At 28.9% G+C, this 17,662-nt stretch overlaps 2 protein-coding genes across 4 annotated transcripts; both read left to right on the top strand.

The window, feature by feature from the left end:
* The first annotated feature begins 1,034 nt into the window (after positions 1-1,034).
* LOC119599633 (facilitated trehalose transporter Tret1) lies at positions 1,035-5,656 on the top strand. Of its 3 annotated transcripts, none has more exons than XM_037949493.1 (5): positions 1,035-1,208; positions 3,560-3,842; positions 3,918-4,109; positions 4,205-4,513; positions 4,593-5,646. In XM_037949493.1, exons 2-5 carry the CDS (start codon positions 3,569-3,571, stop codon positions 5,369-5,371), a joined length of 1,554 nt encoding a protein of 517 aa, XP_037805421.1. In that variant the 5' UTR covers positions 1,035-1,208; positions 3,560-3,568; the 3' UTR covers positions 5,372-5,646. The 3 variants fall into 3 exon arrangements, with proteins under 3 accessions (XP_037805421.1, XP_037805422.1, XP_037805419.1); XM_037949494.1 differs by having other exon boundaries at positions 1,079-1,094; positions 4,593-5,371; XM_037949491.1 differs by lacking the exon at positions 1,035-1,208 and having other exon boundaries at positions 4,593-5,656.
* Positions 5,657-11,253: 5,597 nt separating this feature from the next.
* Positions 11,254-15,730, top strand: LOC119599628 (facilitated trehalose transporter Tret1). Its single transcript, XM_037949485.1, has 5 exons — positions 11,254-12,725; positions 12,810-13,004; positions 13,901-14,049; positions 14,153-14,312; positions 14,374-15,730. Exons 1-5 carry the CDS (start codon positions 12,452-12,454, stop codon positions 15,204-15,206), a joined length of 1,611 nt encoding a protein of 536 aa, XP_037805413.1. The 5' UTR covers positions 11,254-12,451; the 3' UTR covers positions 15,207-15,730.
* Positions 15,731-17,662: the final 1,932 nt, after the last annotated feature.

Here is a 17,662-nt window from a genome sequence, read left to right as displayed (position 1 = left end):
GCATATCAAAAGTACCTGTGAAAACTAAAATTGGCATTTCAGTTTGTTTCGGTAACGATATCTTAGCAGTAAGGATATTGAGCTGATGAAATGGTGTTTTAAAGGAAAAATTAACGGCTTAACAAAACACAGGGATAGAATAAAATTTTCGAAAACATACATAACTATTAAATAACGATATTTTTGTTTATTTCGGTAACGTCATGTTAGCGGTAACGGTAGCATTGGCAAAATTGTGCATAAATAATGTAGAGGAATAACTAAACGATATTATTTTAAATAACCGAAAATAGGAAATAATAGGCATCGTTTTGAAAATATAATTAAATCTATTATAACTAACACACTTACGACAATGAGTTTACATACAAATTTTATATGGAAGGTTCCCTTTAGTTTGTGTTATTGTAAATATCTCATGATGTAGTATTAAAAAGATACTTTTTAACTTTTTTATGTAAACATAAAAAGTGTATTATTATTACCAGTCGCTTGTCGAACCAATTGTAATCAAGCTTTGTACAAAGCTGCATAAATCTGTAACGGAACAAGATTTATCTATCCAGTAATTTGAAAAACAGTGAAAAATATGAGATTTAAATAAATACCACCCTCTCTTTTGCTTCCTTTTTGGGCGCAAGTATTTCTATTTAAGTATGTTTATGAATATGTGTGTGAGAGAGGTTTCTCGGAGGTAGTACATATTTTGATATAAATACGTTTTTTGCTGTTGTTTCTTTTAAATTGACGATAACACATTTTGAAATAACATTGAGAAAAACCGTCTTTATACAGCTGTAGAGTTGAGTTGTGAGCCGTTTAAACTGTAAAATATTAACATTTGTATAGTTAAAGTATCTCAGAGATTGGTGGTTGTTTATTTTATTTTGTTTCATTTCAATTCGATTTCTAAAAAATAAAATGAAACAAGGCAAACCCGTGTCTACAGCAATACATACATACATATGTACATACATAACACACAAATACACGGAAAGGAAGGGTATTTTTACTATGATCGTTTAAGTCAAACTGTTTAGTTGCAAATGAAGTTTTAACGGAACAAGTTGATTTTTTGGATTAAGTAAAAGCTGGTGCGTTCGTGGATTTAAAATCATATAATAAAGAGAGACGGTCGTGTATAAAATTTAAATTAAATTGCATACATAATAACACAAATAAAAAAAACGAAGAAAGTCTAAGAAAAAGTTAGTGTTGTCTTGTTAATATTCTTTTACTTTTGTTTGTACATTGTGTGTCACTATTAAGGTGTAAATGAATAATAATAATAGATATGTAGTGTGTATTTCGTATGTTGTTTATTAACAAAATATTAAAAAGTTGTTCAACCAGTTTAATCATTCAATGAGCTTTTTCGTCTAAATTCACGTGTGCCATTTAATTTTAAAAATTTTGATGATGATTATTATTAGAAGATTATTTCAAATATTTTTAAATTTAACAGAAATATAAATAAAATAAGATTTATTTCATATTTAGTTAACATGTGTTTTTGCTGTTGACATCATCGTCGTCATGATCAATTATAATAACTAATATTTATTTAAAAATTTTCTTTATTAATTATGTCTTAACTGATAAGATTTTTTTTAAATTGTGTTTAAATTTAATTTTATATATTATTTGTACTTTTTACTGTTTAATTATTTATTTAATTTGTTTAAAACGTGCATGGAATTATTAATGTATGTATAATTTTTTTATTAAAAAATGAATTTATATTTGACAAAGTACGGTAAAAATATATACATATGTCTTATATTTGCATAGCAGATTGATTTATCCTATAGAATTTGTATTAATATATTATTTACCTTAAAAGTGTTCTAACTAAAAACTGAAAATTATTTGGGAAACATGGCTTTTTGTAAGCTTTAAGTCATTATTTCGTAAATAATGTACGGAAAAGATCAAAGATATGATCTTCCTTTATGTATGTATGTATATGTGTTAAAGAATTAAATATGTTTATTACTAATTTATGATAAATTGTTTGGGTAATCTATCTAATTTCAAACGATAAACTTTCCATCTGACTTGAAAATATTGAGTTAGGACACTTTTTAAGTAAATGTACGACCATTTTATCAATGAATTGCAAATTAAGCTGATTACAAATCATCTCTGTTTGATTTTTTTTATTTCTAATCTTTAATTTATATAAAAATATTTTTTTTAAATAAATTTCCTTGACGACATAGTAAATTAGTTTTTTTTAATTTTAATAAAATAGTTAAATTATCTTAATACTTGTATTTTAATATAAATTATGACTGATAAAAATAATTTGTAAAAAATTGATCGATTTGGTACTTTATTAAAGGATCTAGTTGAATAATTATTGTCATTTAATAAATGTGTTCATCACAACTCTAAGATCAATTAGTTATTTTTTCAATTCAAGCAATTCTAATTAATTTAATAATGTTTTTCAAGTATCAATGACTGCAAAAAGTGTAGGCAAAGTAAGCAACAAACAGTAGAACTGTTATTTCATGACTAAATCCGTATGAATAATTTTGTTGTTGTTTCCAAGCGGTTATAAATTTGTATCTTTAATGAATTCAATTAATTGAATGCGAACTAATAAACATTGTGGCATTTCGAAATGTCGGCTAGTATTTTTAATTTATTGTTCTTTGTCAATGAATTTGAATTGATTGCAAATTAATTGATTGGACGACAAAATAAACAAATTACAACAATAAAATATAGAAATATGTTATAAATATATGTATGTATGTGAATATGTAGCACATAAAAACAGTAGTACATAATTACTTATGATCATCAATATATACATGCACGATCATTGTGACAATATTCTATAAATTTTTAAATTTTAATTATATTTTTCAGTTTTATAAGTATAAATGGATGAAAATCAAATCTAAAAAAATCTTGTTTAAAAAAGAAACAATATGTAATCCTCATGTAAAAATTAAAAAAAAACAGATTCTAGAAAAAATTACACAAAAAGATTTTGAGATACTCAAAAAAGTGATAATGGATAATTGGGAAAAATATTTGGATATTCTTAAAATTAATAATAGATCGCACATCACTGAAACACACAAGATATATAAATACATACATATTCATTCACATCCCTAATATTTTATAGATCTTTGAAATGTCATTTATGCGTACAAATATGTATGTTTTTATGTATCTGAGGTACAATAGACCATACAGTAGACAAGTGTCAAAAATATTTATATTAAAAGTATTTATAAGTTAAACAACAGCAGGGCATCTTATACAAAAACAAACGTATGTATGTACGAATATACTTTATATTTGATTTAATCAAAATTTTGATCTTATTATACAATAGAAAACAATAATATTTACGTATTTCTTTGTGAAACAATCAAAATAATAATAATAATAAATAAAAGCATTTATGTACAGTAAAACAGTTGCTTTCTTTTAAAAGTTCTAATACCAACATACATACAACCAAATAATAGTAAACGTATTTAAATAAAATTAAAATATAAATTAATAGATTTGTAATTTTGTTTTAATTTATAAGATTTTTGTGATGTCGGAACTAAAGGATGTTAATGATGAAGAATTTGAAGCTTTGCGAAATGATCGTAGTCCCCGAGTAGTAAGCGGTCTTGATAGACCGTATAAACACAAACCTTTGGGTGAACAAAATCGTGCATTGAAACGTCAAGCGACAATGGTGATTTTGGGAAACTTGGGTGTAATGTCGACTGGTATGGCACTTGGTCTACCAACGATTACAAATAATCCCATGACTGATACGACCCAAGGGGCATATTTGACGTTATCAGAATTTTCCTGGTTTGGTAAGTACTAATTTTGAGGAATAATATTCGCCATATGTTTTTTAACAAATACTTTTCTTACTCATTTATTTTTAGCGTCGTTCAATTTATTTTCTGCACCCTTTGGGGGTCTACTTTCTGGTCTACTGTTAGATAAATTCGGACGCAAAAATACCATTATTGTGATGAATGTTTTAGCGTTGCTCTCGTGGATTCTTATGGCAACAGCCAGCTCTGAAAACCAACAATCTATGTTTATACAATTAATGGTTTCTCGAATATTAGTGGGTAAGTAAGTTCATATATTGATCTCCCTCATTAAGTCATATTGTACTAAGTATTTATAAAATAAAAATAAATAATATTGTTTTTTTTTTTTGCAGGACTTGCTAGTGGTCTTTCTAGTGCACCAGTTGGCGTATATTCAGCTGAAATTAGTACTCCCAAAATAAGAGGACGTTTGATACTGGGTACCTCTATCTCTGTAGCTATGGGTATAACTTTAATCTATGGCTTGGGATATTTTATACGCGACGATTGGCGTTTAATTGCCTTAATATGTTGTGCGTTTCAAATAATAACGCTCTTATGTGTCATACCTCTGCCAGAGTCACCCAGTTGGCTGATATCGAAATCACGTTTGGCTGAAGCTAGAAAATCGATTAATTATTTCAGAGGATTGGATAAGAAACGTATGTCTTTTAAAACTAGTACTTAAATCTGTTTCGTTTACCATTTTTTTTGATAACAATTATGTTTTCTTTTTAATAGCTGTTATTACGCATCCAGAAATTTTAACGGAATTTAATCTATTACAAAAAAATATACAATTGACCGAGGGACAAAAGAAACCTTCATTTCTCAAGTCGCTAAAATTACCAGAAGTCTATAAGCCTCTTTTAATACTGATTGGTCTCTTTTCGTTCCAACAATTGACGGGTATTTTTGTGGTAATTGTATATGCTGTGCAGATATCTACTGAAGCAGGTGTCACCATCGATCCCTTTATGTGTGCTATAATGATAGGTCTGGCCCGTGTTGTGACCACTTGTCCCATGGGTTATATCTTGGAGAAATGGGGACGTCGCCGTTCTGGTTTAATTTCAGCAATGGGCATGACCATCTGTATGATTCTGCTGTCGCTACACGAACAACCATGGCTTAAAACAATTCCCTACTTGCCAGTCATAGCTATAGTTGCCTTTATAGTTCTCAGTACACTTGGTTTATATACACTTCCTTTCTTTATGATTTCTGAGCTATTTCCACAAAATGTAAGAGGACCCGCTTCAGGACTAACAATAGCATTTGGTACTTTTGTATCATTTGTATGCACTAAAACGTATCCCTCATTGAAAGATGTTATTGGCAAAGAGTACTGCTTTGTCATGTATGCTGTTTTTGCCTTTTTGGCCGTGATTTTTGTTTATCTTTGGCTGCCGGAAACTAGAGGTCGTACTCTCTTACAAATCGAAGAAGAATTTAGACACGGTAGACGATCAAGAAAACCAGCAGAACCCGTGGAAATGGAAGAAATTTATGTTAAATAAATTTTATAAATTTAATGACTATTTGACTTAATCTATAAAAAAAGATTTGCGCAGTGCGCCTATATGTTTGTGCAAATATGCAAACATAAATATTTATTTTAATATTCTCTGGACAAATTGTGCAAAATAAATATGATAATACTATAGTAGTACAACTAAGAAATAATACAAATGTACGGACTACTTAATAAGTGCTGTGATAAGACTGTTTAGTAAATATTAGTAAATATTTAATAAAAAAACATTTTATAATAAACAAAACATTATGAAAAATCCAAATTAAAATTCCGTTTCATTTTTTTCATATTATATGTATATTTTTACTCATTGAATGTTAAATAGTATTTATTACTCGTTGCGGACGATACACTGTAATGGACGATTCGCAAATTTCTGATTATGAAATAAACAAAATACTTAATACAAGTGTTAGTATAAGTACTTTCTGCTTTTATATTTTATTTTCTTTTGTTTTTGTAGATAATAATTCCAACAAGTCATTCAAGTGCTTGTTGGACTATTTTAAATTTTATACCATGTCTGATGTTAAATACTTATTAATTGTTTAAAAATAAAAGACAAATTCATTTGAGTCTCAACCGTTAAATTGTTAAAATTTTTTAAAATTATATATATAAATTAGGGTGGCCCAATTTGTATGGGGAAAATAATTAAGTACTGATATTCCAATTGAAAATGAAAGCTTGGTTGGTTCAAAATAACATTTCTTTAAATATTTTATTTCTGGTGTCAATATTTGGTGAGCTGAGTCAAAGATTAAGAAATTTTGTTTTTTAAGTTTACTGTCTCTCATCAAGAAATTATCATAATTTATTTCTTTTATTTAAATTGGGACACAAATCTAGCCATTAAAAGCAAATAACTAATCGTAACTAAAGCTTTTTTCAAATTAAAACTTAAGGTGAAAAAACAACGTCATAATATTTAATTTTTTAAATATTTTTTAATGTGAAATGACGTCAATGGGCTTTTTGCCATGATAGTATATTCTTAATCGATGGTCAGCTTAATTTTAATGATAAGATACACACACTTCACTCAAACTGTTGCGATAATGATCATTGAATACGCGAAGGACGCAGTAACTAATGTGCAATGATATGTGCGGCTTTCTTCACAACATTTGGAGTTTTATATTAAGTCCATTAAGTATATTCAATGCATTTTCAGTCTTCTCTCGCAATGGTATTATACAAAAACACAGGTCAACAAAATTTGAAAAATAGCTTTTGGCCAAAGACGCTATAACAGCGTAGATAGATAGATAGATAGATAGATAGATAGATAGATAGATAGATAGATAGATAGATAGATAGATAGATAGATAGATAGATAGATAGATAGATAGATAGATAGATAGATAGATAGATAGATAGATAGATAGATAGATAGATAGATAGATAGATAGATAGATAGATATATATATAGATAGATAGATAGATAGATAGATAGATAGATAGATAGATAGATAGATAGATAGATAGATAGATAGATAGATAGATAGATAGATAGATAGATAGATAGATAGATAGATAGATAGATAGATAGATAGATAGATAGATAGATAGATAGATAGATAGATAGATAGATAGATAGATAGATAGATAGATAGATAGATAGATAGATAGATGATAGATAGATAGATAGATAGATAGATAGATAGATAGATAGATAGATAGATAGATAGATAGATAGATAGATAGATAGATAGATAGATAGATAGATAGATAGATAGATAGATAGATAGATAGATAGATAGATAGATAGATAGATAGATAGATAGATAGATAGATAGATAGATAGATAGATAGATAGATAGATAGATAGATAGATAGATAGATAGATAGATAGATAGATAGATAGATAGATAGATAGATAGATAGATAGATAGATAGATAGATAGATAGATAGATAGATAGATAGATAGATAGATAGATAGATAGATAGATAGATAGATAGATAGATAGATAGATAGATAGATAGATAGATAGATAGATAGATAGATAGATAGATAGATAGATAGATAGATAGATAGATAGATAGATAGATAGATAGATAGATAGATAGATAGATAGATAGATAGATAGATAGATAGATAGATAGATAGATAGATAGATAGATAGATAGATAGATAGATAGATAGATAGATAGATAGATAGATAGATAGATAGATAGATAGATAGATAGATAGATAGATAGATAGATAGATAGATAGATAGATAGATAGATAGATAGATAGATAGATAGATAGATAGATAGATAGATAGATAGATAGATAGATAGATTGATAGATAGATAGATAGATAGATAGATAGATAGATAGATAGATAGATAGATAGATAGATAGATAGATAGATAGATAGATTGATAGATTGATAGATAGATAGATAGATAGATATATATATATATATATATAGATAGATAGATAGATAGATAGATAGATAGATAGATAGATAGATAGATAGATAGATAGATAGATAGATAGATGGCTAGTCTTGCCATAAACAAATGGTGGGGCTTAATTCGCTTCTAAAGCTGTCATATTCAAAGATGAATATGACAGAAGGTGCCGATTGAAATTTTTGTTACAACAACACTAAAATACCTAAGACGGGACCCATAGCATCATTAGCCACTACTGATAACGTTGAGAAGTCAAATCATGAATGCAAGGAGATTACCCCAAACTTGCCAGAAAAAAGTGAAGCTGTCCTTTCAAAAATTGGGAATGCGCCGATAAGAGGGTTTTCACAATAGGTTCCGGCAAGGCTACTAAAATACCTAAGACGGTGCCCAAAGCATCATTAGCTAGTACTTGTAACGTTGAAGGGTCAAATCTTAAAGGCAAGGAGGACAGAACAGCGGTGTTTTCCAAAATTGGGAAGGTGCCAATTAAAAAGACTGTTATTTCTTGGCCTGATAAGGACACCTCAGTGCCACTGCCACTTCACATTGGCTTTATAAAAGTGTAATTAGACCAATTCTAGTTTATGTTTCAATAATCTTCTTGGGACATATTGTGTAATATCAAACTACTATAGGGAGTTTAGCGTACATGCTGCTTGGGTAGAAGTGGTTCCATGAGTACTATATCAATCAAGGCTCTGGAAACGTTGCTAGATATTCCACACATTGAAATATATTTAAAATATAAGATAGGGGGTTCTATATTGAGATTTTCATTCCATCAGGATATATGTATGTACACATGTACATTGCACATACATATGTATGTATGTCTGATTATATGCAGGCCAAGTATGAACAATTATTCACCGGGAGTTTTTTCCCTCTGATGGTTTTTGTGAAAAACCTGATGTGATGGATACTTTTTTTGAGGGCAGATTCGTATTCCACTTTGCTCTATTTTTATGAAAATCATTCTTTGGTCTTTGGATTAAAAATTTGTTGGCCTGTGTTATTAATTGGAACGTTCAGATATACAAACATACAATACGTACTTAATACAATTGCAAATATTTTATTTAATCAACAATATTTTTGAACGAACGGGAGCAGGAATATTAGCAAGCATTTATATACATAAATAAATAAATATATGTTTGTATGTATGTGTATGTACTTATATAAATATATATTTTTTTAAGGTAATTTCTTTTCTTTTTCTTTCGGAGAAACTTATATTTATTTGTTGTATGTTTTACCTAACTGACCTTTTCCACTTTTAGAAAATAACGTGTACTGTATTGCTCTAAATGAAAATACTTTAATTTGTGGAAATGTTTTTAATTGTATTGTATTTAATTAGAAATATTGGAAATTCATAAAATTTAACGTTTTAATAGAAAAAATAATGAAACACTATAAAAATATAAAAAAGTGGATACAATGACAAAAATTTATACATTATACATACATACATACTTATGTATGTATATGTTTAGGTTGAAAAGATCATAATAAATGTATTTAATTGTTTAGCCTTTTCGATTTAATTGCATTTAGATATTATACGAACAAATGATAAATTCTGATATGTGAGAATAAAAATAAAAATTTTATTGACAAATTGCTTTCAAATCGGCAACACTCTAAGTAGTACAAAAGACTACAATGTTTAGTAAATACAAACGAATGGATTAGTATATAAATATTTGCTAAAATAAATTTTCAACAGTGACGTATTATCACTCCCCCTACTATCGATATTTACAATTTCTAGAGAAAGAGAGTGAGCAAGAGAGAAAGAGCAATAAAAAGTGTTGGCATGCGATTGATTGTTGTTGATATTTGTGTTATCTTTTGCTTTTGTTGATATTTCGTTACGATTACATATTGTACTATCCAACAACAACAACGAAAATAATAAAAACAATGCAATAGTTATTAATTGTTTATTTACAACATGTAATGATGTACAATTCGTACCTGTTTAAACTCTACTTGCTTGCTACCAAATACAAACAAACAATCAGCTGAGTTTTTCATTGTTTATCATTTTCATTTTACCGTCAGTCACGGAAAAGTGAGTGATTGTGAGAGGTGAGTAAGTTTGTGTGTATGTGTAGGTGTGCTATAGGGTGGCCGACTCGTTTTTTTTAATCGTATAAAATCCGTGATTTTTTCGATTAGCATTAATGGGGACTTGGTACAGTGACTAATTTCTTATAACCGAAAAAAACAAAACATGCATCGTATGAACCCATAAAGTTCTATGTTAATCCAACAATGTCCCTTAGTATATTAAAAGCGCGATAGTAATATAGCAAAAAAATCGATTGATTAACTGTTTTTTGCTCGATAACCGATTTTCGGTTTATGTCAAATAATTTTTTGATTCGATTGTAATTGTTTACCCTAGTGAGCAATAAATTGTGTACTCTCATCGTTTTAATGTGTATTATTTGTTCGAACATTCAAACGAACATAGTGTTGCAAATAAATTCAAAAAGTTTTCTTGTTGTTGGTATCTAATTGGCAACGGCGTTGTTGTTGCCATTATTATTTAAACTGTAAAACAAAATTGTATATAAATTTATATGTACATACATACATTGATACTTACAAAACTAAATACAAACTAATTTATATTATTATACATGTATGTATGTAAATCTACATTAGGTCTGCTTTAAAAATATAAGAAGAATTTTCGCTATTTCGGAAAACAAAGAGAGTCACAGAGACTTGATTACTAACTTCTTGTGTGATGAAATTGGTGATGAAATTCATCACTGCCAAAAGAATGATGTACCATATCACAGAGTTCATCAAACAAACGATCTTTTAATTTCCCATATAAAAGCTAGTCCAAGTATTTGAAAAAATAGTATAATTTTTTTGTGAGGACAAACCTTATAAATTCATCTCAATACATATACATACGTACATATACATATGTATGTATGTACATGTATAAATATAAATGTAATACATACATACATATGTATGAAATAAATATGCATGAATATACATAAATAAACATTGATGTTTAAGAGAATCGAATATATAAAGAATCTACAGGATAAACCGATAATACTGCTACAGTTTTACAAATATTAATTTGTACAAAATAGCAAAAATTGTTTCCATCATTACAAAAAAATGTTTTCGATGATTTCGATCGGATAATGAATTCAGCTCTCAGCAAGAAAAGTCAGTCCTGAATTATTTTTAATCTTAAATCCTTTGAAAAAATGTACGCTGTATTTTGGTCGATACTGTTAGCAGTAAAAGTATAAATACACATACAAACATACATTTGTATTTTACAATATTGTCAACATTTGAATTCATTCAGTAGTTTTTTTAGGTTTTGGCTTTGAAATCGATGAGACGCATTTGAATTTCTTCTGAAAGGTATAATATTGTTAATTTTTACCTCAAAATTATCTACAACACATCACAGAGAGAGAATAATGAATGTCAAGTTCAGTGTTTTTCGGTTGCCCATTGAATGCGAAAGTATTTAGTTTGTTACAACTCTTTAAGTGCAAAATGCAAAAATAATAAAATAAATAATAAATAAACATTTAAACGAACTTTTATAGATGTATAGTGATGGATAGTACTTACATACAAATGTACATGTTAAAAGTGAAATAACTGAAAGACGTCTACGGTGGGGAAAGAAACATTTTTTTAAATTGGTGCTGATTTTTAACATTTCAAGCAATTAATAGAAAAATACGGAAAACAGAACTGTAGAACACAATTGCAATTGCAACAGTACTTACATGTGATTCCAGTTAATAAATTCTCTAAAAAGTATTTTATTCCACAATTTCAAATTATACGGGGCGAAATAGAATATTAAAAAAAAAAAATTGCAAGATTGCATTAAATTGAGTCAAACAACTAACTATGTATATACAAAAATGAATTGTGCAACCAGTCCTCAGGAAAGTTTCGTTTAAAACAGTTCTTAAAAATTTTACTAACGGAAAAGTTCTGTCGATTGTATTTTAAAAACATACATATAGCTTCTATTAAGTCCTTTTAGACAAAGGACTAATTTTAACAAATATATTTGCGTCGTTGTGTGAAATCGAATTGAAATTCAAGTGCCAAAAATACAAACGTCAAATGTCGACGAGTGCCTTATTTGTACAAATAACATCCATCCATTCTTTTACATTTACTTAATGCAGAATTAAAATACTTAACAACGGAAATTTCTGTAAAATTATGCAACTATTATTATTAAACTAACTTAACAAAGCACAAAACAAACATAGAAGAGCATTTATTATACAAATGTACATAATTTTCTAAAGATAAATTTAATACGATATAAATAAATATTATATTAATTAAACAAAATTAATAAAAAACTAAAACATTTACAAGTGCCTTTTAGTAGTGTTAAGTGTTGTTGATTTAAACAAAAGCTCATGTTACCAGTCTTTTAAAAAAATCCCATAACAGGTGGCTTCATGAGAGTAATTCAAAGATACATAACTAGACTGTAATACATATCCACACATACGTTAGAAGTTGTTGTATTGACTAACACTCCCACACAAATACCACAAACGGAGTGAAACAAACAAACGATTCGTATATCGTTTAGGATAGAAAAGTCCTATTCCTTGAATTATGTCATCAAATCATAGTGACAAGATTAAATTCGAAAATGTCAATAGAAAACGTAACACACCCATACTATCGAAGGGTCTCAATAGGACCGTTAAAGAGAAACCGCTGGGAGAACGACGCAAAGCGGTATTACGTCAGGAGTTAATGGTCTTTCTTGGCAACACCGGAGTCATGGGTGCTGGTATGGCAGTGGCCTTACCCTCCGTTACTTTGGGCCAATTAACGGATATAACGGAAGAATTCCATCTTTCAGAGGAGGAGGCCAGTTGGTTTTGTATGCTAGTATTTGTGCTATTTATTTAAAAAATTCCAAATGTGCAACTGATAAAACTTATTCTGGAAATTTCATTGTTTGCAGCCTCCATTAATTCAATGGCTTGTCCTTTAGGAGGTTTATTGGTTGGATATCTAATGGATAGGGTGGGGAGAAAAAATACAATTGTCTTCACCGATATCTGTGGCGTTCTTGGCTGGGCCTTATTAGCTACTGCTCCCCTGCATAAAGAAAGCTCAGCAATTTTTACACAAATATTAATAGGACGTTTTCTTTCAGGTTAGTAAATATTTCAACATCTCGAAAAAATAAAAGATTGCAGACATTTTTTTGAACATAATGTTCTGAGATCAAGATTTTCAATCGCTGGTAAAATAAAAAATTTATATATTATTTTTCTCGTGTTTGTGCATCAAACACGCCCAAACGGCTGGACCAATGTCCTTGAACTTTGGAACAAAGAAGCATCAATAGGCTATATAATTTCTGGTATTAAACACTGAATATAGTACGATATAAGTAGTGCAAATATATTTTTAATTCAGCTTTCTTTCAATAGTCTGAGAAATATTTGTTAGTAAAGAAGAGTTTCGAAATTCAACTCTTAGTCCCAATTTTCGGGGTATATTAAAAAAAATATGGTAGGGTGATCTACTCCATTAGATCTACAAACCCTATGTCGAGTAATTTTTATTAGTTGTTGTGCATTATTTTTGTATCTGTTTTAAATGTTGTTCTAATTCAATGAAATTTCATTTGCAGCTTTCGAAAGTTACAAAAAATACCATTGTAAAGTAATTGTTTATAAAGGGGTGCATGGAACATGTTTTGTCGCTTAAAACCCTAGGCACGAATATCAAGAATTCCAATACTTTACGTTTCAACTAAAATTTAAAATATTTTTTTCAGGATAACACAAATAGAAATACTAGTATATTTAATAAAATTATGAGCTCTAAATCGTAATAGGTGAAACTCTAGAACTATATAAATGGGATTGTTTTTATTGCACTTTCACGCCAAAACTTGAATTGATTTATTATATCGGCTTATAAGATAGGTTTCGATTTGTTGGCAATCTTGATCACTTCAATGTTCATATACATGTATGTAGTTATGTGCATACATGTATGTACATATGTGTACAAAGATATTGATCTGGCTTTTATTTTTAGGAATCATGATTGGCTTGTGCGTATCACCAGTAGGAGTATATTCTGCCGAAATTAGCTTACCTAAAATTCGAGGAAGACTGATATTGGGCACTTCTATAGGTATAGCAGCAGGAATTTTATTCATGTATGTTCTCGGTTATTTTATAAGGGTAAGTATTGCAACGAAAGTGACAGAAATGTGTGCACGCAGGACTTCTATATCAGTTATAATAAACGAATTTTTCTAAATCAAATAAATTTAATCTTTTATAGAATGATTGGCAACTAATAGCAATAATTTCCACGGCTTATCAAGTATTTTCTGCCATTTGTGCCTTACCCATGCCAGAAACTCCCAGTTGGTTAATGCAAAAGGGTTATGCCGAAAAAGCCAGACGATCTCTGAAATACTTTCGAGGCTTTAATAAGAATGGTAAATAAATAAATATATAACAGAAATTTTGTGTGCTCAATTTTTTTGCAATCATTTACAGATGTATCATATTGTGAAGAATTCGAAAATGAACTAAGTCAAATTAAAAGAACTTCGGAATTAAGCCGCAGCACAGCCGAAAGCGAATCACTTTTGCAGGCTGTTAAAGCTCCCGAGGTTTATAAACCTCTCTTGTTGATGATTGGTTTCTTTGGATTTCAACAGTGCTCAGGAGTAGTAGTTGTTGTTGTGTATGCTGTTCAAATAGCCACTCTAGCTGGTGTGTCCATAGATCCCAGATTGTGCGCGGTGTTAGTGGGAGTGGCGCGCATCATCACCACATTTTTTATGAGCACAATATTTGAACGATGGGGACGTAAACCAGCAGGAGTGATTTCTGCTGCCGGCATGACAATTTGCATGTTCTTATTAGCGGCTTCTGGCTGGTTTCCGGAGGAATTTCAACAAGTATCTATTTTACCAGCTATTTGCATTGTGCTGCATATAGTCTTCTCAACCATGGGACTTCTTACTTTGCCTTTCTTTATGATCTCCGAGGTGTTTCCACAGCGTGTTCGTGGCAGCGCATCTGGCTTCTCAGTAAGTTGCGGTTTACTTATATCCTTTGCTGTCATTAAACTATATCCTGCCATGGAATCAGCTATGGGCACTGCAAATCTGTTTGCCTTTTACGGGGTTGTTTCGTTAGTGGCTGTGCCTTTTATATTTTTCCTTATACCAGAAACCAAAGGTCGAACTCTACTCGAAATTGAAGAATATTTCAGAACTGGTCGTATGGCATCATCCTCAGAAGTCGATCTAAGTCAGCCTACCAGCCCAAAGAATAACAACGATGTTTCCGATGATGCTTTGGAATCATTTCTTAAACCTTAAAACCCATAATGGGTCAAACTTAGTTACTTAAAGCGGCGCTATTGTACTTATTTTGTCGTATCTAAGATTTGTCAAATTATTCCAAAGATTTCTAACAAAAGCACTAAAATTATGTCTGTGATCAAATAAAAAATAAAACAAAACGAACATAAGGCGTTATTCACTGCATGGTGAATAATTACTACTTTTTTCAAACTTTTTTAATGCAACAAAAAGTACAATTTTAAAATACTTGAATATTTTTTGTACGGCCTCATAACAAAAATTTACGGATGTTCCCATTTATAATTAAAGTTTAATTTATTTTAAGAAGAGACCGCCTCTTAAAATGTTTGTAGCATAAAAAATGAATTAAACCTTCATTTTAGTAGGGAACATGGACATCTTATTTTGTGAGTCCGTTATAAAAATCGGAATAAGATTAACAAAACAATTAATTAATACGATGTACTTATTTCTTAAAACCTTAAAATGTATGTTAACAAAATATTTAAATAAATATATTTTTAATGTTTGTAGCATAACAGTCGATCATTATTTCGAAAGAATATTATAAACATATTTACATAAGTATTTAATTCCGTTTGTGGAAATGATTCCATTCAAAATCCCCATATACATAAATGCTTAATAAAGTTGTTGATGGTTTATTGCAGAGATTTTGTTTTCGTTAAATCCTTATACACAGAAAAAACTAAAAATATGTTTCAATTATCAAAATAATTGTATCAAGCAAGTTTTGCACCTAACACCAAAATGATGATATCAATTATCAAATTTGTAAAAAAATTAAAAAAATACTTTTTTTTCCAAATAACAAATTAATCAGAACAATTAATATCAATAATTGAGACAAAATTTAAAATTGATTAATTCATTAATTGTATAAATTAAATATTTAATAAAAATAAAATCTAATTTTTATTAATTTATTAATCAAATGAATTAGTTTGTTTGGTAGAAAATGTATTAAAAACCAATTAAGTTGATGATTAAAACAATCAAATTATTAACTGATTACTCACAATGTTAAAGGAATGCTTGACCTTTAACAATGCGTTGAGCTTTTACAAAAAATATCACTTTATTATCAAATTTGAACATATAAAGTGTTTTATAAATTGTCAGGAAACTTGAATATTATATGCCTAAAATCGTATTGACTATTTAAGAATTATAAACATTGTTAGCATAAGAAATCAAAATAAAATATTAAAAAAAAAAAACTAAAATAGAAAAGTTGGCCAGAAAATTTTTTTCAATCAATTAAAAAACTAATTGAATCAATTAAAAATTTAATCAAATTTGTAAACTTAGGTTTTAAACAACGAGTTAATTAAGACAAATAAAAAATTGCTTAAATTAAAACTAAAGAAAGAGAAAAACATGTTACTTGAAAATAAACTACTGATAATTTTTTCTGTGTAGGCAACGAAGTCGATCTACAAAATTAAAAAAAAGTTTAAGTATTTTTTTTAAACAAATAAAACAAAATAAAATAATGGTTATTCTAATGGACATTGCCTGGATTTTGTTATCAATTAATAAATTTCATCATTTATGGATGGCACTAATTGAAGTGCTGAACGTATTCTAATGTGTGTCATTGGCATGAGGATGATTAATATGAAGATGATGATGATGGTGGTGATGTGAATTATATGCGTGAATGATGCGATTGTTGTTATTTGTACATGTTTTTGTTTTGTTTAACTAAATATTTACTGATAACAACTTATTCTTAGTAGCTGACTAAGAATGGAGTAAATAGATTAATAATCATTTGCAAATGTGCATTTATGTATATTGTTCAAGGTTCCATCTGGCAACGGATGATTTGATACGCATGTTGACAAGAAGTCTGTAGTAAAAAAAGTTATTCAGAATACTAATGTATTGGATATCTTTGAATTATCAAATTAATATATCGAGACACTATATTAAACAAGTAAGGGCGTGTCCGACCATATGATACCCTACACCAGTTATGAATAATAAATGTGATTTATTTTTCATAATAAAGCATTTATCTTCAATATTACTTTGATCTAATACATTTAAGCAATTTATGGATGAAAAACTAATTTTCTGAAAGAGGATTTATATGGGGGCTAGAGGCAAATATGAACGATAATATTTTGTGAATATATTTACATATACAATATTTATTTGTGTTGAATTTCATCGCGATATTTATGTTTATAGGTTAATTTTGGACATTCAAGTAATGTTCTGAAGGGGAGGGACTTTGTATGGAAGCTAGGGTCAAATGAGGCCCGATCTTTATGAAATTTGGCAAGATCATCAAGGCTTGTATAACACTTAGTTGTGTATCGATATACAGGTACATTTAACATAATTATGAGCTCAGAAGCCCTTTTCGGGTGGTTCTGTTGTATGGGGGCTAGGTGAAATAATGGACCTATTTTAACCATTTTCAATAGGCTTCGTCCTTA

This window comes from Lucilia sericata, unplaced genomic scaffold, assembly GCF_015586225.1.
Source record: "Lucilia sericata isolate MDLA Ls3-8-SP2 unplaced genomic scaffold, ASM1558622v1 Contig000083F_arrow, whole genome shotgun sequence".
Lineage (NCBI taxonomy): Eukaryota > Metazoa > Arthropoda > Insecta > Diptera > Calliphoridae > Lucilia > Lucilia sericata.
This window is presented reverse-complemented; position numbering and strand designations above follow the sequence as displayed.